The sequence below is a fragment of the Nanorana parkeri genome, unplaced genomic scaffold (genome assembly GCF_000935625.1).
Source record: "Nanorana parkeri isolate BGI_ZX_2015 unplaced genomic scaffold, ASM93562v1 scaffold1494, whole genome shotgun sequence".
In the NCBI taxonomy this organism is placed as follows: domain Eukaryota; kingdom Metazoa; phylum Chordata; class Amphibia; order Anura; family Dicroglossidae; genus Nanorana; species Nanorana parkeri.
The window spans coordinates 320,296-345,983 of NW_017307762.1; the positions used below are offsets into that span (position 1 = coordinate 320,296).

At 46.8% G+C, this 25,688-nt stretch overlaps 1 protein-coding gene across 1 annotated transcript in view; it reads right to left on the reverse strand.

The window, feature by feature from the left end:
- Positions 1-25,688, reverse strand: part of LOC108798515 (polypeptide N-acetylgalactosaminyltransferase 4-like) — a 75,823-nt gene that overhangs the window by 26,221 nt on the left and 23,914 nt on the right. Inside the window, exons 4-6 of the mRNA XM_018570277.1 lie at positions 21,297-21,482; positions 10,093-10,210; positions 5,211-5,387 (exon numbers count right to left, since the gene is read on the reverse strand). Coding sequence (XP_018425779.1) covers positions 5,211-5,387; positions 10,093-10,210; positions 21,297-21,482 — 481 coding nt within the window. The remainder of the gene's footprint in view (positions 1-5,210; positions 5,388-10,092; positions 10,211-21,296; positions 21,483-25,688) is intronic.

The following is a 25,688-nucleotide window of genomic DNA, read 5'->3' on the forward strand; positions in this document are numbered from 1 at the left end:
CACCCTGCGGGAGCCGCTGGACGCGTGTGGTTTGTGTGTTACAGCTGAGGCGGCAGGGCATTTGGCGCAGGAGATTGTGGAGACCTGGGGGGAAAATATACTCCATAAGACGCACAGACATTTTTGCCCGCCTTTTGGGGGGGGGGAAAAGTGCATCTTATGGAGCAAAAAATTACATTTTTCTCACTGAACTTCAACTCAATTTATAACATTTGTATCATGTTTTTTATGGATTTTTGTGTTGATATTCTGTCTCTATCATTTAAAATACACCAATGATAAAACTTATAGACCTTTCATTTCTTTGTAAGTGGGCAAACTTAGGCTCACGTCTCAGGTGGGCTGTGCAGGGTCTCAAGTAGGCTTTGCAGGGTGACTTTCAGGTGGGCTATCTGATATGTGTGGGGTCTCAGGTGGGTTCTGCAGGGTCACTCTCAGGTGGGCTGTGTGGGTTTTTTTTAGGTGGGCTTTACAGGATCTCTGGTATGTGCTGCGTCTCAGGTGGACTTTGCAGCAGTGAGTGATGGAATGATCTCTTCCTTAGCTCTGATGTCAGAGCTAAAGAGAAGACTGAGATGATGCGGGCATGCAAACATGTTCTGGAGGTAGTTTTATTTTGTGGGGGTTTTTTTTGGGTGGGTCGGTTACGCCCCGAAGCCTGATCTATCAATGCAGGTAAAATATTATTGTGTAGTGGGTGTTTTTGAAAAAAAAGGAGACTAATTGTATGATATGGGCAAACTTGAGCTCTTCCTCCTGATATTTTACATGTGTTTATTATCTAGCATGGTCTTTCTTTGTACTCATATACTGCACTGTGTGGTTGATGCTGCATTGTAAAGTTTAACTTTGTTACTGTTGGTGCATCTTTACTGATGGTAAATAAAGCTAGCGGACTAAGCTTGTGGCACTGCTGAGTCAGCATCACTGGTCTACTGATAAGGTTAATGAGTTGGCATAAAGCAAAGTATATTGTCTGGGGCAGTACCGTTTCGAAGTAGTGTAAAATAAAGTTCAAGAGGAGTTCCGGCGCCAGATGGAGTCCTCCATCTCCAGAGCTCTGTCCCACCACCTCCAAAACACACACTTTCTCAGCTCTAAAAAAAACAAACAAAAGACTTACCACCCAGTCCCCTCGTCCACAGAAGACAATGGACAAATTTGTGGCTCGATCGCAGTCGGTCCATCGCGCTCCCTCCTCTCCGTCTAAGCACAACGACGCCCAGCCTAAAATGGCAGACATAGACGAACAGTGCCTTGATATTGCCGACGATTTGGGAGGTGAGTCACTGCTGCCAACACGTGCACCTATAGACTACCAGAAACTGGCTGCTATAGTAGCCTTTCATATGAAAACATTGATGGCTCACATCATTGCTGACTCCCTGCAAATACATATGGGTCCTCTTACTACGGCTTTAGAAGCACAAATAAACAGGCTTCAGGCCCTTGAACTCCGCATTAGCAGCCCGGAGGATAATGCTGCTGTGTCTCAAAAATCATATAACGAAGATACAAAAACACCGCAGTATTTACAGAATAAAGTAGATGACCTAGAAAATCAATCCCGCAGAAACATCTGAGTCACTGGGATCCCTGAATTGTTAAAGCTGAACGATTTGCAACGCTTCTGCTCCTCCACTGTTCCACAGGTACTGGGTATTACCTCAGTTTGCACTGTAGAGAAAGACCACAGAATAGGCCCTCTCAAAGATTTGGACAAACCTAGAGCAGTTACTGTCAGGTATCTGGACTATTCGAATAAACGACGCATTCTACAAATGGTACAGAACGTAACATCAACTGGTAGCAGGAGGCCATAATTTGCTGTTATTTGCAGACTACTCCGCAGAACTATCTAAATTACATCGCTCCTTTCAAGAGGTTTGCCAAATTCTTGTTCATAAATGCATAAATTTCATTTTGGCATATCCAGCTATCTTACTCTTAAAGGAGAACTATCAGGTGAGTGCTTTTCACTCACCTCATAGTTCTAGCCGATGTGGCAGTGCATGGCAATGCCATTGTGGTATCTCCATTCCTGTGTTCAGAATCTGAGTGGCCAGTGCATGCTGATGGCACAGGTGTGCACAGCCTTTAAATTAAAGGTGTTTTGACTGTGCTCCGAGACTTTGGACCTTTTATGTTTGCATTACTGTTGTACAGCGACTTTGATTTTTGCTTTTGTATGTCAAGTGTTTACCTTTATGTCTTATGAAACCCTTAATAAAAATTGAACTAAATTAAAGGTGTTGGGAAGGGTTCAAGACTCCACCTGGGAGACAAGAAGGGCCCACCCAGGAGTCAGAGTGGAGTCCAGTGCAGCAGGTTGCTGCGGATTGAGAAAACCCCAGTGTGCAGGTGAGCACACGATTGAGGCTGTCTGGAGGAACAGACAGTGGCCTGAGGCCGGAGCAGCGGTGCTGCAAATGTAAAGCCAGGAGGCTGGATGGGCATGTGCTGCCATGAGATGCAAAAGAACCCCTGCGAGGGTAATTGTTCTGTTTTGTGAACTTTCATTTAATAAAAGTGGGCAATGAAGCCCTTGAATGAAGATTACAGCGAGTGGATGAGTCCTTTATGCGCTACCATTGGAAGCTAAACCTCACATATGGTGGAGAATCCGGGCAGCCAGAGCTACCTCTCGCAGAAGCTGTTTCTCAAAGCATTGGAAAAACGGTGGAGTTCCAGCTAATGTAAGTCCATGTGTTTGTGAACTGTGTTTCTCTGTGAGACAAGCAGAGATTGTATGCTGTGTAAAGCAGGTGAGCTAAGGCCTGCAGGACAAGGAGAAGTCCTTAAAGAGACAATGCTCTAAAACTTTTTCTGTGGACTGTGAAACCGTGTGCAAAGGTGCTGTGTTTTGCACAAAATCGATTGTCTGCCAGGATGGGGCGGTCAAAGAAAAAAGACTGTTATGAAAAAGTGGTTGGAAGGTTTGGTGGCTGGAGGGGTGGTCAACGCCTGTGGAAGCTACACAGATGCCAGAAAAAGCTGGGCCAGATTGTGAGTCTGCTGTGGCCTGGTGCAAGCAACATCTGGCAGCAATTACACCAGCTACTACAGTGGAAAAGCCTGCTCTGACTATGTGGAGAGAGAGGGCGGCTGATCAGAGGTCCCGCAGGTATGCAGTTGTCAGTAGCAACGTCAGTGAATGCAGGGTTGCTGACTGCATGCCATGGAGGTCGCCTGCAGAGGAGTGGAGCCAAAGAAAGATGCCTGGAAAGAGTACCCAGTGCAGTCAAGAGAGCCAGCCAGTGTCAAAGGGGAGGGCGTCTTCTCTCATGGTAACTGGGAAGCATGCGTCGCCTGGAGAGAGAGTCGAGAGAGTCCAGCACAGCCAGCCAGTGCCCCGAGGAAGAGTGCCATTTCCCATAGCAACCAGAGAGAAAGCGTTGTCAGGAGAGAAAAACCTGAGTGACAGCGAAGCCCAGCAGAATCTGCGTAAGCTTCAGCGTGCCTGGAAAGCAATGCAGAGGAATCTTTTGGGTGAAAATCTCCCTGCACAGCGTGTGGTCAGTGGGGGCCTAGCATGGTGTCATGCCCTGAGATGTGGGGTCCTCCTCAGCCTACACCATGTTTTGGATGTGGTCAACTGGGCCATACGTCTGCAACATGCCCTGTGCTCTGGGGTACCCCTGGAGGTACTTTTGGGCAGGAGACCAAACCCGCCAGTCTATGGGCGCCAAAGATAAGTGGACAATGTCAACACAGAACCAGCGCTCTCAAATGAAGTTAACCACGGTGCCTGAGAGGGGTGGTAAGACTGACATTGCTGAATTGTTTGCTGGAACTGTTTGTCCTGTAGAAAAAAAGAATGACTGTAGCTTTGGGTGTGAGATGGGAGTAACGCCAGTAGAGCGGCCCATGGGACATTCTATGAGGGACTTGCCTCTGATCAGTATACAGGGAAATGGAGAGGTAAGAGTTAAAAATGTCTATGATAATTATATAGTTACATAGTAATTGGGGGTCCACGCATCATCTCATTCTTAGGGATACTGGTATCCCTGGATATTATGGTCCCTCAAGAAATTGTCCAAAAGTTTCTTGAACAAATCTACACTCTTGGCTGAAATCACTGCCGATGGCAGTGAGTTCCAGACCTTAACCGCTCTTACTGTAAAGAACCCTCTTCGCCCATTGTGCTGGAATTTTTTCTCCACCAACTTTAGGTGGTGGCCTCTAGTCTTTGTAATTGAGTTAATCTCAAACAGTTTGTTGCCAATGTTGCTGTCACCATTGAACATCTAGTACATGAGAATCATACCCCCCCTTAATCTCCTTAATTCTAGCGTAAACATGTTTAAGGTCAGAAGCCTTGTCTCATAGCTCTGCTCCTCCATTCCCCTAATTAGTTTTGTTGCCCTCCGCTGGACTCTCTCCACTTCATGGACATCCCTTCTCAGTACCGGCAACCAAAACTGGACCGCGTACTCCAGATGTGGCCGAACCAACGATCTATACAGAGGCACAATTATAGACTTGTCCCTGCAATACATCCCCTTCTTAATACATGACAAGACCCTGGTAGCTTTGTTTACCGCCGCCTGGCACTGCAAGCTACCATTCAGTTTGTGGTCTACAATGACCCCCAAATCTTTTTCTATTTCTGACTTCCCTAGCGGCATACCCATGATTGTATAGCCTGTTTATTTTTAAGTCCAAAGTGCATTACTTTGCATTTATAGACATTAAACCTCATCTGCCATAGTGTTGCCCACTCCCCTATTTTATCGAGGTCCTCCTGCAATGTTATATTGTCACGATCCGTTTCTAGTACACTCCCTATTTTTGTATCGTCTGCAAACACGGAAACATGGTTTTCTATTCCCTCCCCGATATCATTAATGAATAGGTTGAACAGTATCGGACCCAGCACAGATCCTTGAGGAACACCGCTCATTACACTAGCCCAGTCTGAAAAGGTGCCATTTACAGATACTCTCTGGACACGTTCCCGTAGCTAGTTGTCTATCTATCTGTGGAGTGGTGAACATATCCGCTGACCTAGACAAGGGGGCTGCTGAACACTTTTTGGACCAGGGGGCGTGTGTTGCAGCTTCAGGTTTCCCTCTAGAGCAGGAAGGGCCGAGACAGAATAGATGTAAATAATACAGCGCTGGCTGTCTCTGCCCACACAGCCGCTCTCTTCTTTTAGGCAATTAGGCAATTTTAGGAATTAAGCCTGCACCTTGTTTCACACATACCTTTCTGGCAGGTGGGTTTCGGTTATAAAAATGCTCTTTATAATTGTCCATCCACACCTCAGCAGCACGAGCTGTGTTTTGTAGGAAGTTTGGTCTTGCATAAGGAGCCTTCTTGGGAAAGACATGTCCAACATGAGAGCATGGGTGAATTTCTAATGTGCCACCACATTGCCATGCCTGTTATAAATGGAAGAGGAAACATAATAAACATTACTGATTTCATTATGGATCTACTAGACTTGGGCAAGTGTATAGCTGCACAATGCAAATGATAAACGTATAAATGCTTGTTGTTTATCTTGTTTTGACAATTTTAGAACAATTTATCACAGTAATTTGAATGATCTGAATTCGATTTTATTGACTGTATCTGACATATCTTAATATGACTGCTTGAGTTAGCAATATATTCCTGTCATCAGAGAAAATGTCAAAGAACAGGATACATTAACCAGATTTCCCTTCACCTTACTGTTTTTTCCGAATAAACTAATATTTTCTGCAGCTAACCCTTTTGTCTCTGTACATTTGTTAGTCACTGGCTGCTTGCAGCAAGCAAAATAGTTAAGGGTATGGACAGAATTATAAGGATCTTAAATGTTAAACTCTTTTGTACTTTTAACTATTATACTGCACAACAATTTTGTGCAAAGTTTTGCTTCCTGAAAAGTTTTTGCCGATTGTGACAGGTACCTGGAGGGTATGCACAAATATGGTTTTGGTTTTGCTGCATCACGTAGGAACTCTGAGAAAAAGACAGACAGTTAACGGTTTACCTGCAATAACGTATTTAATTGTGTTTACGTTTCTAAAAAAACATGACAAAACTGAAGATTTCAATGAAACGGTATGAGATGGGCAAATTTGGATGTGATTTTAGTGATTAGCAGCCAAAAATCTATAAAGGAACATCCAACAGTGTTCAAGAAGCAAGAACTCTGTTGTGCAGTGTTACCAACCTTCCTGTTTATAATTTGCCTGCACAACCACATTAAAGTAGACTTATGTACAAATGGTATCAAAGAGCCTTGATAGGATGCATTAATAAATAGAGTAGAAGGGCAGAAATATCTTTATTGATGCATGTGAAGGCCTAGGTCACAGGGGGTGTAATCTCCTACAAAAATGAGTGTTCCCACTGGTTGATTCTATCCAGTAGAGACCATGTGATCAATTACCTAGTCATTTGGTCATGTGATCAGCAGTGAATGGGGATTGGAGCAGAACGTACTCAAGAAAAAAAAAGTTAACAATTAAACTCATATATTTTCATTTATCAATCCATCCAGCAAAACTGGTAACTTTATACAACCATTTGCGCATGTGTATATGACATTTTTGGTTCTTTCACACAGATGGAAAAAAAAACCCAAACACTGTGTGAGGCATAGTATTGTACTATAATAAATATCAAATATTTTCCACTTTTTAAAAGTGGGACTTTTTTTTGTAGTTACATTTATTCTAGGGCTCATCTTTCCATTGCTTATTGGGGAGTCACTGGTGAACATGCAAAAAGAAGTCAGCAGTGGGAGCTCCCATTATTCTGCTATATCATATTGGGTTTACATAGTATAAAAACAATCACTGAAATCCCATTTTAATTTTGCAATTTTTCATTAAAATACCTGTTACGCCTGACATGAAGGCATATAGACAGGCACTCACTATGTCCTAGTCTCACAACTGTGATTCTACAGCGTCACCCCAACGGACAGCACAAAATGTGCAGGCATGCTCCACTGTTATCACCATCAGGAAACGCATCCTGAGAAAATAGGATTTTTGTACTCACCATAAAATCCTTTTCTTGGAGTGCATTGAGGGACATAGAAAATCCTAAACCTTTGAGTTACACTGGCACCAACATGGGGGCATGGACACTTGCCAAACATAAAGTATAGACAAGCTCAGTGTATAACCCTGTTACCAGTATGTTTAGTTTAGTAGTAAAACAGCACCCAGAGCATAATCAGAGAGGGGTGGGACCTGTGCACCTCAATAGACTCAGAGAAAAATATTATACAGATAACAAAAATCCTATTTACTTTTTAGCGCTTTGAAGGACACAGCAAGTCCTAAACCTTTGTGGCATCCAAAAGCATTCTGAGGGTGGGCAACACAGCAACTGCTAATAGGCGCAAAGAAAACATGATTTGGGGACTGCTTGCAGCTCAAAGAGTGACCTGAAACACCTTAGCCCTGAAACTGGCATCAGGAGAGGCAGAAACATCCACCTTGTAAAATATGGAAAACATGTGAACATGTAGACCTGGGAAAGAGAGACATGAAGGGCCTGGGTGTAGTGAGCAATGACTAGAAAAGTGGGGAAACCTATCCTTGAGAGCAAAAGCTTGCATGGTCTGTCTAAGCCTCTAAGAAATGGTGGAACAAGAACTTAGGGTGCCCCTTCCTAGACCAATCCAGAATGACAAAAAATGAATCCATCTTGCAGAAAGAAGTGGCAGAGATACACTCAGCTACTTGAACCACGTCTAAACAGTGGAGAGATCTCTCCTTCCTGTGAACTGGAGCAGGACACAAAGAAGAAAGGACAATGTCCTCATTAAGTTGAATGCAGAAAACACCTTGGGAAGGAAAGTCTAGGCCTAAAGACCACCTTGTCCCTATGCAGGACCAAAAAGAGTCCCTTGCAGGGTTTCAATAGCCAGCCTGCTGTTGGCTATTGGAATAGCCAATAGCAGGCTGGCTATTGCAGCCACCCACAGATTAGAGGAGCGGACCTTAGAGACAACTTTCTCCGTCAGGTCTGCTCTTTTGCTCAGTGGACAGGGCTTCAATAACCAGCCTGCTATTATCTATTGCAATTTGAAATACCCACTTGCAGTCTGGCTTTTGCCGACATTCACCTGTCAGGTGCGGAAGCTAGCCGGCAGGTGAATAACTCTCAAGCAACCAGAAACTACAGTTATTTGGCACCTACTGCTCCCCGTGGGTTCTGGATAACTGGGTTTACTGTACGAAGAATGTTTGTTTTTGCGCACAGAACAAGCGTTTACAGATATTCACAGGAAGAATAGCTCTGCAAATTATTAATAGAACCCTTAGAGCAGTGGTTCTCAACCTGTGGGTCGGGACCCCCTCAGGGGTCGATTGACGATTTGCCAGGGGTCGCCTAGTGGCTCTCGGCAATCACCCGAGCCTATCCCTATCAGTGATAGTACTGCGGAGTATGTACCTCATACGTTATATAGCCACACACTTTAAATCAAATTCTTCTAGTTCCAGCTGCAGAGCCCGGTCCTGTCTTTGCCTATAGCAGTGGGTCCTAACCTGTGGGTCGCTGTGCAAGGTGAGAGTCCTCCTCAGCTCTCTCCTAGCGCAGCAGTGTCAGTTCTCCTGCCACGCCTCCAGATGTCGCTGCAGCAGCCGCGTCATCCCTAAATGTTACCTTTGGGGGTCACCACAACTTGTATCCCCTTCTAGTGATTGACAGCAGCAGAGGGCGGGTGCAATATGTATGTATTCAAGCAAAAAAATATGTAAAAAACACACTTCTAGCTATGCATTCCATTTTCCCGGTCCGCAGCTGCAGAGATCGGGAAATGTCTCAGTGCCTGTGATTGGCGCTGTCAGCTTGCTGGCGGGCTCGGCACGTGGAGCTGCGAAATCACCCGAGCCTATCCCTATCAGTGATAGTACTGCGGAGTATGTACCTCATACGTTATATAGCCACACACTTTAAATCAAATTCTTCTAGTTCCAGCTGCAGAGCCCGGTCCTGTCTTTGCCTATAGCAGTGGGTCCTAACCTGTGGGTCGCTGTGCAAGGTGAGAGTCCTCCTCAGCTCTCTCCTAGCGCAGCAGTGTCAGTTCTCCTGCCACGCCTCCAGATGTCGCTGCAGCAGCCGCGTCATCCCTAAATGTTACCTTTGGGGGTCACCACAACTTGTTACCAAGGGGTCCCGGCCCTAGAAAGGTTGAGAACCACTGCCTTAGAGCTTTAGCACTGCAATTTTATATGTATATTCTGCGTCATCTGTAATCAACTAAGGTGATACTTAAAAATAGCAAACACACTAAACTCCAGGATATATTAAGGCATTCCTTGAAGCCCAACATGAACGAAACTGTGTTTTTCTCTCCACCGTACTGATGAAGAAAAGAAAAAATTCGTATGCACCCTTCCCATGCTCAAGTATTGCCTCCTCCTTGGAGGGCAGTGTGGAAAGAGGACCAAAGTAGTATAGCTATCTCGTCAAAAAGTGAAGGCCCCACATAGCCTGGAGTGGCTGCTTTAATGCGATCATTATGGGATGGACTGAAGGTAATGTGCAATAAAAGATGTAGTAACATACCTGTATATCACCTTTATGGTTCCCTACATTGTGCAGGGCCTGGCTATCAACCTGTCAATCAAACAATGCTGATAATCCTAGGGAGCAGCTCTCCTGGTGTAACCAACTGGACTCCTCTGTCAGTGTGCCAGCCAGCTCTGTATCAGGAGCGCCAACATCAGTTTCAGTTTCATACAGAGCACAGCATACCAAAGTCAAAGCCACAGTGGGGCTCTACTGAATAGAATTTAATTTGCCACCTGCTTCCTCTTGGAGGAGATTTTCCATCCATTACTGTGTGGAGAAACTTCTACAAAAAGTACATGGGAGGCAACAAAAATCTTCTTTTTTTTTAAATATTTGAGCAAGGAATGGAAAGAACCTTTCCCAAGCTTTAATTGATGAATGCAGTATAGAGATTATCCTCACTTCCTATGTGCTCACTAGAACAAGAAGTGAAATCTTCCCAACAGGAACAATGGAAAAGTCAGACTAAAGATATTACCCCTTCCCACTTTATCCAAAATTATTAAAAGAAAGTGAAATATTGAATGAAATAGGCATTACAATTTGATTTCTACTCACCCTAAATGAAAGTTCCAGGTTTTCTCCTCCCCAAACTTCCATTCCCATGTCATAAGTTCCAAGGTATTCAAAATATTTCTTACTCACTGCAAACAATCCACCAGCCATAGTTGGAGATCTAGAATTATAATGATAATTTTGTTTACTATAAATACATATAAGATGCAAGTAAAAAAATAGAAAAAAAAGGGAAGAAGGAAAGAGGAAAGAAGGTCATATTGGACCCATACACCATACCTCACTAGTAATTTAATGTATACTAATGTAAGGGGTTTTTTTTTCCATCTAGTCTGAAGGGGTCATCTCCAGTTTACTAAAGATAAAATAATTGTTGCCTAATCTCTATAACCATTGGATTGTGTGTCATTGGATTAATCCAATGTTGCCCAAATCTTAGGCTGACGAAGATAATCATTCACAATCGATTTTCCCAACTATTCACTTGAGACAAGGCTAGCCAGGCCATCTGCAAAGGGAAACATGAGCACTAATCTAATGTAGAGAGCATTCTTCAAAAACAAAACATAGAAGCAAGATTTCCTGCCCAGCTTCTTATGGGTCTAGCCTGGGTGTCATCTTTTGTTAAGATTCAAGTTATTGCTGCATTGAAAAAGAGATATACAGACTGAAGTAAAAAAAAAAAAAAAGATAGATACATGAATAAAAAGATTAAACTGGTATACAGCAAAAGAAACATACATCTTACTGCAATGCTCCTGTTAGATGAGCTTTAAAAAAGGAGAACTATGGGGTCAGGGCTTTTCCCCATAGTTCTTCTAAGGGTCTCGGGGGGACACAAACTAGCGTTCTCCTGTGACCCAAGCTCAGTATACTAAGAGCTGCAGCCGGGACGGATCCCGACAATACTGTGTGGATCCACCCAGCTGCGGGATTGACAGCTGGCTCTGCCTATCCAGAGGGAGAGCCAGCTGTGCCCGCCCCCTCCCCCGTCCGTTTCGCCAGTCAGCGCTGGAGGATCGAACAGGGGAGGGGGAGAATCCCTGCAGGGTGCTGTGAGCGACAGTCACGGGTCTCTGCAGGGATAGATCGAGAAGTGAGCGAGCGACGGTATGTGTTCGCTCACTTCCCGATCTACTGAGCTGACCTGTGACAGTTTCATTGTCACAGGTCAGCTCAGATTATGAGGCGAGTGAAAATCACTCGCCTCATAATTCTCCCTTAAAGTTTAAATATGAAACCATTGAAAAACTATTTTCATAATACGTCAAAGCCAATGCTGTAATTGTTGATTGTTAAATTAAACATATACACACCCACACGGATATAACAACAGGTGATAAGGAGTCGTATTCAATTCCTGGCTTTGTGACACTGAGTAAACTAGACTTAAGAGTGATTCTGGGAAAAAAAACAAAAAACTATAGAGTGAAAGACCGTACTGACTGCATAATTAACTTGGCCATACACTGCTCCAATTTCGAGGTGGCCCGGTTGCCAAACAGTGCCTACATTCACCTGTTTAGATGGAGGAACCAATGGCTCTCTTGTTCAGCACTGTGAGGGAAATGCATAGCATGTATGGCTAGCATTATCCTAGGGTCCCATTCACACGGGGACACATGCAGTGTTCTGGGATTCCTGCAGCAGGAATGGATTGAAAGCTTTGAGAGGATTATTTGCAAAGGAGTGGTTATTGCATCAGCAAACATCCTGAAAGTAACTGTTAGAACAACTTAGCACTTGGCAATACAACCTGTAAAACTAGAAGGGTGGCTTACAGAATACAAAAAGAAATGTAACTGAAGGCAGCCTGTAAAAATACATATATACTACAAGTAACAACTTTCTTGCAGAGGATTGTCACAGTCTTCCAGCCAGGTGTGTCCGATGCTTGCCTCTCTCTACTCCCCAACTACCCACAACAAACAAAGGTTTAGTAACCACAGCACACAGACATCAGGCATCCGATACACCCATTAGTGTTAGATGCTGAAGTTTCCAGTGTTGGCTGTAGCCAACACTATTTTAACATTAAAAGGCAACATCCACATAGAGGATGCAAGTAAAAAAAAAGGGAAGGAAAAAAGGAAAGAATGTCATATTGGACCCATACGCCATACCTCACTAGGACCCTAATGTAAGGGTTTTTTTTCCATCTAGTCTGAAGGGGTCAGCTCCAGTTTACTAAACATAAAATAATTGTTGCCTAATCTCTATAACCATTGGATTGTGTGTCATTGGATTAATCCAACGTTGCCCAAATCTTAGGCTGACCAAGATAATCATTCACAATAAATTTTTCCAACTATTTACTTGAGACAAGGCTAGCAAGGCCATCTGCAAAGGGAAACATGAGCACTAATCTAATGTAGAGAGCATTCTTCAAAAACAAAACATAGAAGCAAGATTTCCTGCCCAGCTTCTTATGGGTCTAGCCTGGGTGTCATCTTTTGTTAAGATTCAAGTTATTGATGCATTGAAAAAGGGATATACAGACTGAAGTTAAAAAAAAAAAAAAAAGATACATGAATAAAAAGATTAAACTGGTATACAGCAAAAGAAACATACATCTTACTGCAATGCTCCTGTGAGATGAGCTTTAAAAAGGAGAACTATGGGGTCAGGGCTTTTCCCCAGTTTTCTTTTTTTTTTAAACAGGTATGTATTTATTGGTTTTAATACATATAACTAGGCACATACAATACAGAGAAAATGAAATAACATCATCTCGACACAGAATAACAGCATTTAGTACAAGACAATACAATAATGGGAAAAAGAAAAAGAAAAATCCTACATATACAAAACTAGACAGACACTACCAAACTAAGTCGGTGTGGATCATTGGTCTCATGTGTTTGCAGCACGTCCGATCTCTTCAGGTGACCTGGCCATACTACTAAGTGAAGGCTCCTGGGGGAGGCACTCAGAGGGAGGGGGAAGGAGGAGGGGGAAGAAGGAGGGGGAAGGAGGAGGGGGAAGAAGGAGGGGGGGCAGGACTGAGGAGGGAGATACCAGGATGGGGTTAGGGGAGCTAGGTGGGAGGGCAAGGGAGACGGGGAGGAGGGAAGTAGACACCTCCTGTGCACACCAGAGCCTCTATTCAGGGGGTTCAGGCGGGAGTAAGGTCTCTCCGCCCGGGCCCTCCAAGGTAAGTCCCCTGGCCACCACCCAGCCTCCCCAAATACGATCAAACTTACGCTCACAGTTGCGTCCCATATATGTCAGCCTGTAGAGCGGGAGCATTCTATCAATAGTGCTCAGCCATTGTCCCACCGTGGGGGGAGAAGTTAGCTTCCATCTCAGGATTATCTCTCTACGAGCATAGAAAGCTACATAAAATAGGAGGAGCTTGGTGGCCCTAGGGGCCCGAAGGGTCTCCCCACATCCCAGCAGGAAGAGCAAGGGGTCCACCTCCAGCTGCAGTCCAGAAACCGCCTCGACCGTGGAGACCACCGAGCTCCAGTATGGTCGAAGCTTGCTACAGGACCATACCATATGAAAGAAAGTACCCTCCTCTACCCCGCAACGAGCACACATCGCATCCGCCGTGGGGTAGATTCTAGCCAGTCTAGCAGGGGTGTAATAGGCTCTATGGAGGAACTTGAGCTGGATGAACCGTTCCCTGGGGGAAATTACTGTGGATATATAGGCCTGGACGCATTCCTCCCAAAGATCCTCCGTCAGACTGTGGATGTCTACCCTCCATTTCTCATAAAGGGTCGTCAGCTGGGGTCCCTCCGTACAGGTCAACCGCAGGTAGAGGGAGGACAAGGGTTTGTGAACTCCGACCGACATTAGGAATCGCTCAATACGGTCCGAAGCAATAGTCATTGGGTCAGGGAACTGGACTCTACACGCATGTTTCAGCTGCATATATCTGAAACCCATGATCTGGGGTAGGGAGTAGTTGGCCCGAAGTCTGTCGAAACTCAACAACGTGCCCTCCGGCATGATGTGCTTAATCACTGTGATCCCACGGTGGGCCCAAACCTGGGGGTCCGGGACAGAGAGCAGGTGTTCTAGTCTTGGGTTGCCCCACAACGGGACATCGGGGGAGATGGCGCCAGCCGGCACCCTTCCCCTTCTCATCCTGTCCCACACCGCCAGTACAGTACGCATAGGTCCCGTGACCGTCCCAACAGCCTTCGGACCCCTATAAACCAAGTTTCTCAGCCCTGCATAAGAACCCATCAGAGCAGCCTCCAGAGTTACCGCCGGGTTATCCTGATCCCCTATAAACCACCACCAGACCGTCACCAGAACCGACGCCCAATAGTAGGTTTTGAAGCATGGCAGTCCCAGTCCCCCCTCAGACAGAGGGAGTCGGAGGACTCCCCTAGACACCCGAGGAGTTTTTCCCGCCCAGACAAAATTGGAGATAATTCCTTCCAGTGTGTGAAAAAAGGAAATGGGAATCTGGACCGGGGTATTACGGAAACAGTAAAGAAACTTCGGGAGAAACACCATTTTCAGTAAGTTGATTCTACCCACCGGTGTCAGGGGGAGAGTTTTCCATGCCATACATTTTGCCTTCAGGTGTCTAAGTATGGGATATGAATTATCTTCTAGGAATCGGGCACGATCCGAGTTCACCACCACACCCAGGTATCGAAATTCAGAAACCTGCGTGAGGGGCAAGCCCGGATCAAGCCGAAGGGGGCATGAGCCCAGCGGGAACAGTAAGGATTTCCCCCAGTTCACCCGGAGCCCTGAGAAGGAACCAAAGGTGTCTATTATGCTTAAAGCCGCTGTCAGGAAGGCCCCACGTCCCCCAGGTAAAGTATCGCATCATCGGCGTAGAGTGAAAGCTTCTCCACCAATCTCCCCACTGGGAGCCCCACCACTCGGGCCGAGGCCCGAATCAGTATAGCTATAGGTTCCATCGCCAGTTCAAATAGTCCAGGCGAGAAGGGACAGCCCTGTCTCGTGCCCCGGCCCAGGGCAAAGGGGGTCGACAGCATATTGTTAATGCGTACTCTAGCAGTGGGGGAAGAGTAGAGGAGCCCTATCCAAGCGACCAAGCGACTACCAAACCCAAATCTACGGAGGACTGCAAACAGGTAGGGCCATTTAACCGAGTCGAACGCCTTCTCGATATCTAGGGATGCCACTGCTTCTTGCCCCCGTGATGCACGGAGCCTATCCACATTAGTGAAGAGGCGCCTTAGGTTGACATCTGTCCCCCTCCCAGGCATAAATCCAGTCTGGTCTCCATGTATCAGCAGGGCGATGACAGCGTTGAGCCTATTAGCCAGCATGCGGGTAAGGATCTTGAGATCCACGTTTAAGAGGGATATTGGGCGATAAGACGAACACTGCTCGGGGTCCTTCCCAGGCTTGGGTACCACCACTATGATCGCCTCCATCATGGAAGGAGGTAGAGCGCCCGCCCCACTAGCCTCCCCATAGGTATGCAATAAGTGTGGGGCCACTCCCTCAGCATGGGTCTTATAGAACTCCACCGGGAATCCATCTGGACCCGGCGTCTTACCGGTTTTTAGGGTGGAGATTGCCCTCGCCAATTCCTTGTCAGTGAAGGGTGTATCCAGTGCTACGCGAGAGGCCAAGGGCAGTTTAGGGAAGTCAATCTTGTCAAGGTAGGTCGAGAGATCCAGGTCCGAGTAGGTCACCTAGACTGGTATAACTCCTGATAGGAGGCGAAGCGGGCCGTGATCCTACCAGGGTCCGTCAAAACAGAACCATCCGGATCTGTCACCCTGGAGACACTGCACGCTCCCCCCCCCACCATGTTAAAGTCCCCCAGGAAGAGCACATCCTCTGTACCAAAGCCAGCTATCAAGGGTAATATTTTGTTCAGAATACGCACGGATGCCGGGGGGGGGATCACATAAAGGCCCACTATCACCATCTCCAGGTGGAGGCCTTTAGCATGAAGGATAACATACCGGCCTTCAGGATCCAGCCTGAGGTCCAAAAGGTCAAACGCCACTGATTTGTGTACCAGCATACTGACCCCTCTGGCATAAGAGGAGTACGTGGAGTGGTAGACAAACTTAGTTACAAACAACCTTGTGAACAACTTCTGCAACGCAGTAAGCCCCCTCAGGCAGCAGTAGGTGATCAAAACCATGACCCCTACTTGTCCTCTTCGGTCCGGTCACCCCCTCCACCTTAGTATCCTCAGGGGGACTCTGCACCTTTGTCCCTCTGGTCTCGGGTCTAATCCTAAGGGGAGGCCTACATTGCAGGAATCAGTTGGGGACAATCTCTTTCAGAACAGACCAACTCCAAAATGGTCAGCAAAAGTATAGTATCATAAAAGTATGAATAAAGCCAGAGGTATATCCATGCACTGTCGCAGGAGCACCACAGGTTACAGGACTGGGGAGTAAGGAGATCCACCAGTTCCCCTCACAGCCATATTCAGCTCCCCCCCGTGGGTTGGTATCCTCAGGTCTTGGGTAGGTGCTCAAGCCACTTGATGGCCTCCTCCAGAGCAGTGAAGAATCGGGATGTTTCGCCATCCTGCACCCTCAGGCGCGCTGGGAAAAGCATGCTGTACCTGATCCCCCTTACTCGGAGGGCAGCCTTGGCAGCATCGAAGGATTTACGTTGGCGCTGGGTCTCCACAGAATAGTCTGTGAATATGAGAAGCTTGTTATTTTCGTACTTAACCTCTCCCAATAACCTGGCTTTGCGGAGGATGGCATCCCGGTCTCGGAAGTTTAGCAGTTTGAAAATAAAGGTACGCGGGGGGGCCCCCGGGAAGGAAGGCATGCGGTGGGCCCGCTCAACCGCGAAGAAGGCTGTGAGCTGGGCCTTAGGGAGCAGGGCCCGGATCAGGGATTCGGCAAAGGTGAGTGGGTCAGTGCCCTCCAGCCCCTCCGGCAGCCCAAGGATGCGCAGGTTACTCCTCCGGTTCCGGTTTTCGGCATCCACCGCTCTGGACTCCAGGGCCTTGACCTTGGTTTGTAAAGTGCGTAGAGTCGCCGTATGGGCCCCGACCACATCCTCCACTCTACCTTCCACCGCGGTCATCCCATCCCGGAATCTGTCCAGGTCCCGTCGGAGGAGTCCCACGTCCGACTGGAGATGGTCAATCTTGGCCATGAGCACAGTTTGGCAACCAGATATCGTGGCCATCACCGCTGTAAACTGTGCTGGGCCTGACAGGGTCTCCTCCACTTCTTCCGGCTGGGCCGCCATCTTGCCCCGAGGTTGTTTCTTGCTGCGGGCCGGCCAGGGCGAGGGGTTACTGGGGCGGCCTGTAGATGATTTACGGCGCCCCCGAGACATACCCTCCGGTACAGGAGAGTGGTAGATCCTGGTCCCGTAGCGAAACGAGCGCTCCACAGGGCTATAACTAGCAGGATGATAGATAGGGTGGCGGAGCACAGCTATTACACGTGTGCTCCGGTCGCCATCTTGGACACGACCCCTTCCCCAGTTTTCTAAGGGTCACGGGAGGACACAAACCAGCGTTCTCCTGTGACCCAAAGCTCAGTATACCGCGAGCTACAGCCGCAGCCGGGACGGATCCCGACAATACTGTGTGGATACACCCAGCTACGGGATTAATAGCTGGCTCTGCCTATCGAGGGGGAGAGCCAGCTGTGCCCTCCCCCGTCCGTTTCGCCAGTCAGCGCTGGAGGATCGGACAGGGGAGGGGGGATACTTAACCTCTCCCAATAACCTGGCTTTGCGGAGGATGGCATCCCGGTCTCGGAAGTTTAGCAGTTTGAAAATAAAGGTACGCGGGGGGGCCCCCGGGAAGGAAGGCATGCGGTGGGCCCGCTCAACCGCGAAGAAGGCTGTGAGCTGGGCCTTAGGGAGCAGGGCCCGGATCAGGGATTCGGCAAAGGTGAGTGGGTCAGTGCCCTCCAGCCCCTCCGGCAGCCCAAGGATGCGCAGGTTACTCCTCCGGTTCCGGTTTTCGGCATCCACCGCTCTGGACTCCAGGGCCTTGACCTTGGTTTGTAAAGTGCGTAGAGTCGCCGTATGGGCCCCGACCACATCCTCCACTCTACCTTCCACCGCGGTCATCCCATCCCGGAATCTGTCCAGGTCCCGTCGGAGGAGTCCCACGTCCGACTGGAGATGGTCAATCTTGGCCATGAGCACAGTTTGGCAACCAGATATCGTGGCCATCACCGCTGTAAACTGTGCTGGGCCTGACAGGGTCTCCTCCACTTCTTCCGGCTGGGCCGCCATCTTGCCCCGAGGTTGTTTCTTGCTGCGGGCCGGCCAGGGCGAGGGGTTACTGGGGCGGCCTGTAGATGATTTACGGCGCCCCCGAGACATACCCTCCGGTACAGGAGAGTGGTAGATCCTGGTCCCGTAGCGAAACGAGCGCTCCACAGGGCTATAACTAGCAGGATGATAGATAGGGTGGCGGAGCACAGCTATTACACGTGTGCTCCGGTCGCCATCTTGGACACGACCCCTTCCCCAGTTTTCTAAGGGTCACGGGAGGACACAAACCAGCGTTCTCCTGTGACCCAAAGCTCAGTATACCGCGAGCTACAGCCGCAGCCGGGACGGATCCCGACAATACTGTGTGGATACACCCAGCTACGGGATTAATAGCTGGCTCTGCCTATCGAGGGGGAGAGCCAGCTGTGCCCTCCCCCGTCCGTTTCGCCAGTCAGCGCTGGAGGATCGGACAGGGGAGGGGGGTGGAATTCCTGCAGGGTGCCGTGAGCGACAGTCACGGGTCTCTGCAGGGATAGATCAAGAAGTGTGCGAGCGACGGTATGCGTTCGCTTACTTCCCGATTTACTGAGCCGACCTGTGACAGTTTCATTGTCACAGGTCAGCTCAGATTATGAGGCGAGTGAAAATCACTCGCCTCATAATTCTCCTTTAAAGTTTAAATAATGTGAAACCATTGAAAAACTATTTTCATAATATGTCAAAGCCACAGCTGTGATTGTTAAATTAAACATATACACACCCACACGGATATAACAACAGGTGATAAGGAGTCGTATTCAATTCCTGGCTTTGTGACACTGAGTAAACTAGACTTAAGATTGATTCTGGAAAAAAAAAACCAAAAAATATAATTAGAGTGAAAGACCGTACTGACTGCATAATTAACTTGGTCATACACTGCTCCAATTTCGAGGTGGCCCGGTTGCCAAACAGTGCCTACATTCACCTGTTTAGATGGAGGAACCAATGGCTCTCTCTTGTTTAGCACTGTAAGGGAAATGCATAGCATGTATGGCTAGCATTATCCTAGGGTCCCATTCACACGGGTACACATGAAGTGTTCTATATATAATATTTTTTTAAATAATAAATTCACACTTTTGTTTATCATTGTGCATCAGTGGCTCGCCTTTGCAATGCTCCGACTCCTGCAGATACTACCTTGGTATGGACATTTAGTAACATGAACTGGAAGAAGAAGAATGAATGGACTACAAGTGCCGGGACACTTGTATTCCATTACAACCTAGAAATCCCTCTGCTGCGGTGGCTGATGGGACTTGTAGTTTTTCCATTCACAGCTCCTTGCAGAATTATCCTGAACACATACAGTGGGGCTACGCAGGACCTATGGTGGGTTGTGTGGGGTCTGTGGTGGGCTTTGCGGGTCTATGGTTGGCTCTGCAGGGTCTCAGGCTAAGACCCAGCAGAGCCCACAAGAGATTCTTTATAGCCCACCTGAGACTCTGGCTTCCCTGCTATGCTACTAACTAGGAATGTTCCGATACCATTTGTTCAAGACCAAGTACAAGTACTTTCCCTCAGGTACTTGTCGATACCGATTACCCATACTTTTCTTAAAAGGGACATGTGAAATGTTTTGGTAAAACAATACAGACTAATGATTTTAGGGCAGTTTCTTTATAATTATGAAGAACTGTAACTCAATCCATGATTATTCAGCAATGGAGATTGGCAACCAGCAATAGTGGGCTACAGATCTCATCAATTCATAATTTTACAGCAATGGAGAATGGCAACCGGCTATAGAGGACTTAAGACTTGTACCGGGCTCCAGGGCTGTGCTGGTAAGCGTGGGGCTGTGCGGTACTGTGCCGGTGCTGGGAAGGCAATGTGCAGCCAGACAGGCACTTTCACAGACAGCTGCCTGAGGACCCCCCGCACGCTCAGGACCCCAGGCAGCTGAACTTCCTGAAACATTTAAAGAGCCAGTATCGGCTTTTAGTATCAGGGCATTTTCAGGAGTGCATGTACTCCTGAAAAAGCCATGTATGTCCCCTAATACCGATACTATTATTGGTATCGGGACATCCCTGCTACTAACGCAACCTGTCAGAAGCAAGATACAGCGTACAAAACAAAATAGGAGGCTTTAAATTGTTTGGGTATTTGAGAAATGGGTGTGGCTACAGGGGGTGTGGTTACTGAGGGGTGTGGTCACTGACGGGCACTGTAAAGCTTTCTCGCACAGGACGCCTACAGGCAGGGGCCCTGCAGGGGCCCTAGATAAAAATAAGCAATTTACCCTCAAAATGCAGGGGGTAGCCCCAATAAAAGGATTAAGAATACATGCTTCCCAGAGTTATTTTTTTAAATGGAAACCCACTTAATTAGTGAGTAACATAGTGCCCCACTTGCATCGCAGATCAAAAAAAAAAAAAGGGATTTATTCCTCACTTTAGGCCAGTGCTCCATAGTGACATACTTTGGGGGCAATCTGTTCAGCCAGCTGGGGTGGTGCTCTAAGACTGCACACCCTGGCCACCCCATACATTACCGTTATGTGAGGGTACCTGTAAATCGATGGGTTGTGTTGCCTACAGCAGAAAAGGCCCGCAAAGCAGACCATCGGACCAGTGGTGGACCAAGCAACAAAGGGCCCTCATGCAAGGTTTTTTCTTAGGGCCCCCCCTTCCACTCTGAGGGGGAGGACTGGATCTCACTGGGCCCTCATATGGAGGATGAAGCAGGTGCAGATGTGGAGGATGAAGCAGGTGCAGATGTGGAGGACGAAGCAGGTGCAGATGTGGAGGACGAAGCAGGTGCAGATGCGGAGCGAGCAGGGGGCAGACGTAGATGGAGCAGAGGGCCAGATGTGGATGGAGCAGACGTAGATGGAGCAGGGGGGCAGATGTGGATGAAAGAGACACTGACGCTTGCTGTTTTACTCCTGAACACGTTTCTCTCTGTACTGTTGACATAGATACTAAAAACAACTTAAGACATTTGCTTCATCTCCCATCCAACTTTTTTTGACAACCTTCATTTTCATTTATGTTTGGCCTTGTTTAGGTTGATGTTACTAATGGTGGTAAATAGATTACCTTATTGGATCTATCCTGGATTTCCTTCTTTGTTGTTCCTGCTCGGGAACAGCATGCCACTGGAAAGTAAGCCGCCAGTCAAATCCTCCAATCATTGGTTGCCCTGTCTGCATGTAAAACTCAAATGTGTTCCAGTCAATGGTATCAATCACCGGACAGACAACTGCAGTTTCATTCTCCCCAATTCTAAAAAAGAGACAGTGAGCAGGTAGTTATTCAATTATTATATTCATTATTTAAGACCAGAGAATAAAGCACAAGACGAGAGAATAAAGCTAATCGGTCTAATTGTGGATTTTTTACATTTGTAATTTGAGCACCCCACAGGCCTGCTCATGTGAAAAGCATCAGTGTACTGCATTATTATATCTGCTGATATTGATCATACCTTGACTCTTAGGTCTATCAAGATTAAAGTTTTCTACCCAATCCTCATTGCTCTCAATTAGGGATGCTGTTTTGTGTTAGAATATGTTTTATGCTCATTTGATGAGCTCAAAAAAATGTTTGAGCATTCAAGTTAAAACTTCTAAATCAGTCTTTTTAAAGACAGTGCTGAAACCACTAATTTAATTGTGCGGCTAAGAAATTTTACTAACAATTATGGGGGTTTTTTGTAAAAAAATGTTTACTACTAGAATTTGTATTAAAACGGTTAAAAGTAATACAGAAAATACAAAATGAAAAGGGCAGCAAGAACACTTCCTTGCACAAGTTCCAGAAAATGCATGCATAGCAAGGATAATTGAAAAGAATGGAGTGACAACTCCATAAATGGCCATGCAATCGAGGCCCAGGCTGAGAAAGTCAATAACCCCCCCCCCATAGTATTCCCCGCACTACCTAATATCGGGACCAGCTATGGAGGAATCTTGGTGCACCGCTGATTCTATTCAACGGACCAGTCCATGGAAACATCATACCACCCTCTGGGAAACTAAAACCGCATGTTGAAACATCAAAAGAGGAGGAACCCCATGGGGAATTACTCAACAGGAGCCACAGAAGTTGAAGAAACAAAGAATGTGAAAGAAAAAAAGAAAGAAAAAGGAGGGAAAGAAAGAGAACATTAGGAGTGCAAGCGAGAAAAAAAGCACAGAAAAAAAAAACCCAAGAGGTCTCCCTTAGGATCTCTTCATGGAAAAAGAGTTGACGGAATCGTGAACTATCCTGAAGGAGAATCCAGGTGGACCAAATAGCAGAGAACTGTGAATTTCTATCATACAGCTGAGCCGTCAATTCCTCCACATGCATCAAGCAATTAAGATCTGTGACCCATTCCTGCAGGATTGTGCAGATTGTGATTTTCAACGTCGTGGGAACACTGCCCTAGCAGCAAAAAGGTAGTAACATAGCAAGCCCGTCTTAACCTTAAAAAGGGAACCCGGGATAAGGAAGAATAAAGCTAATTGCCAAGTACGAGAGAGACGAAGATGTCCCGGCATAGTAATTATCAAACACCTAATTCCAGAAAGGTATCATAGCTGGGTAATCCCACCAAATACAGGTGAAACTCGAAAAATTAGAATATCGTGCAAAAGTTAATTTATTTCACTAATGCAACTTAAAGGTGAAACTAATATATGAGATAGACTCATTACATGCAAAGCAAGATAGTTCAAGCCGAGATTTGTCATAATTGTGATGATTATGGCTTACAGCTCATGAAAACCCAGATCCACAATTTCAGAAAATTTTTGGCAGTGTGGGCAGGTGCCAAGTCCTGCTGGAAAATGAAGTCAGCATCCCCATAGAGCTCGTCTGTGGAAGAAAGCATGAAGTGCTCCAAAATCTCCTGGTAGACGGCTAAGTTGCATTAGTGAAATAAATGAACTTTTGCACGATATTCTAATTTTCCGAGTTTCACCTGTATATGCCATTGTCCCAAAGCATGACCCCCAATGCCAACAGACATCCGGGCAGCTAGGAAAAATCCTGTGGAGGTCATAGGGACATGTATACCATAATAATAAATACCTTAACATTCCTCTCCTGTGCAGAGCTAGCAATTGACAACGCATAAAACAGAATACAGATTTTTGCTTTGTCATTCTCCCTCTTCCAAGCCGACAAGTAAAGAGGGTACTGTGGATGAAACATCAGGAGCAACAATGTATAGAGAATACAGAGAATATGGGTGGGAGCAGATGACTGAAGACAGTCTCAAAAGCAGTGAGATCCCTAAGAAGTTTTGCAACCTACACAGGTGGGTATAGAAGTCCTGAAGCTGGAAATACTGAAGCCAGCTACCCAGAAGGAGTCTGATATATTTGACTAGGGATATGATTCATGCCAGTAGAGGTCAACGCCCTTTGACTTCCTAAAATGGAAGTCAAAGGTCCAATGTAACTTCACAAGAGCACCCCACACCTTGAGTAGGGCTGGTACACAAAATGGTAGATGTTCAAGGGGCGGTCAAGAAGGAGGGCATGATCCATGGCGGGGATAGCAGAGATGCAAAGACAAGGTCTGCTTCAAGAGCGATCCAGCGTTTATGGGAAGCATTATGGATCACATCCAAAATTCTAGTGAGCCGAGATGCGGAATAGTAGAGTTCCACATGGGGGAGTCTAACTCCTCCTGATTTTTTGGAGTGAATCAGTACATCATAACGAAGACGGGCTGGAGAGCCTCTCCAAATACAGCAAACTAAACCAGTCTTCAAAGTGCAAAAGAACACCTTGGACAGAGGGATAGGCACCGTTTGAAATAAGTATAGCAGACGTGGCAAAATGTCCATTTTGTAAAGTGAGTGGGACTTTGTGGCCCAATCTTTGAGTTTCAGAGCGATAATAGTGACTTACAGTTAAGGTCAAAAAGTAACTCAAGGCAGGTCAGCAAATAGATCCCCAGGTATTTCAATGCCTCAGGTTGCCAGCAAAAAGGGAAATGAAACACGCAAATATGAGAAACCTGCGTGGTCTAAGGAGACATTTAAAGCCTCAGTTTTATGCATATTCACTTTAAAATTACTGAGCAAGCCAAAAGGAGTGAAACTCCCAGAGTAAGGCTAGAAAAGCAGTTTGCAGATTGGAAACAGAGCAGAAGATCATTCGCATAGAGACTTAGCTTATATTCCTTCTGGCCAACAGTAAGGCCCTGGACGTTGGGGTTGTGTTTTATTGCCATTGCCAGGTGTTCCATGGGGAGAATATAGAGAGATAGGGCAGCCCTGCCATGTACCATTGCATATATTTCTATAACTCCAGCACTGGCCGGGTACTTGCTTTCCTTTGAGACCAGAGAGATGTGAGCTTCCTGAGATTGTCTGGGGAAGGGGTGACTGTCCGATATATATCATTAAATGTCAAAAGTGACGCATGAGAGCTCTGCAAAATCCCTGGAGGATGAAGAGTCACCCACCGGAATGACTGCTGCCTTGTTAGGATGTAAAAACAGGCAGGTTCATCACTGTGGAAAAGACCACAAATTCACGAATGACTGCCAAAAGAGTACATGGCAGAAAAAAAAACGCATTAGTACTGACCAGGACATGGTAAGATGCTGCCGTCCCTGGTAGCTAAAAACATTAGGAAAGCAGAAGCCAACCCTCGCTCTGGAAAAAAAGAGTGAACCCAACATCTCTTCCAAAACAGCCAGGCCCCTTCCGGCTAGGAGTCCCCGGAGGCAGGCAGACCCAACACTGCCGAGGGATCCCCCCCTTTCTGACCCTGCCAAGGGAGCAGAGGAAGAAGGCAGGAGCGAATGCTTTTTTATGGCCTTCATCGACAAGGCACGTTCAAGTGCTATACATATCCATTTATAGCAGGAGAGAACACCTCAGGGCGAGCGCCGTACCCTGCGTGTTGGTGGCCCCTGAAGGAGGGCCAAAGGCGGCTACGGCAACTGTGACAACTATATAGGAGGATAGGTAGAAAATAAAAATGGGTGTGGGGAAAGCCTTTACAGAGGAGACCCCCTCCCCCCCTGCCTGCACTGACAAAATCTTCACCACGAGGTCACGGGAGAAATGCACCTCCCTCCTATACACTGGGCCACCCAGCACCCACTGAAAACCGCAGCAGGCCCAGCGTACACACTGTCCAGAAAAAAAAAAGGCGAGTACCACGTGTCCCCCCTAGATAGCAAACTGTGGGGCATCCAGCAGTGTCCCAGGGAGAACATGACTGCCTCTCACCACACACCAAGCATCTTCCCACCTTGGGGTGTGGGCGAACCCCCCACCCCCACAAAAAAAAAACAGTCAGAAAAGGGTGGCCGCCCATAATCAAGATGGCAGCCGCATTTCCCGCAAACAGGCCACAAGCTGCAATGTAAAAAAGCAGCCACACTTGGCTGAGCAAATCTGCACAGAAGCGCGACCGTGGTGTAACACTGGTTTAACACTGAAGTGGTTACCGAGGTTTTAACCTGTGAAAATTGACAATAATG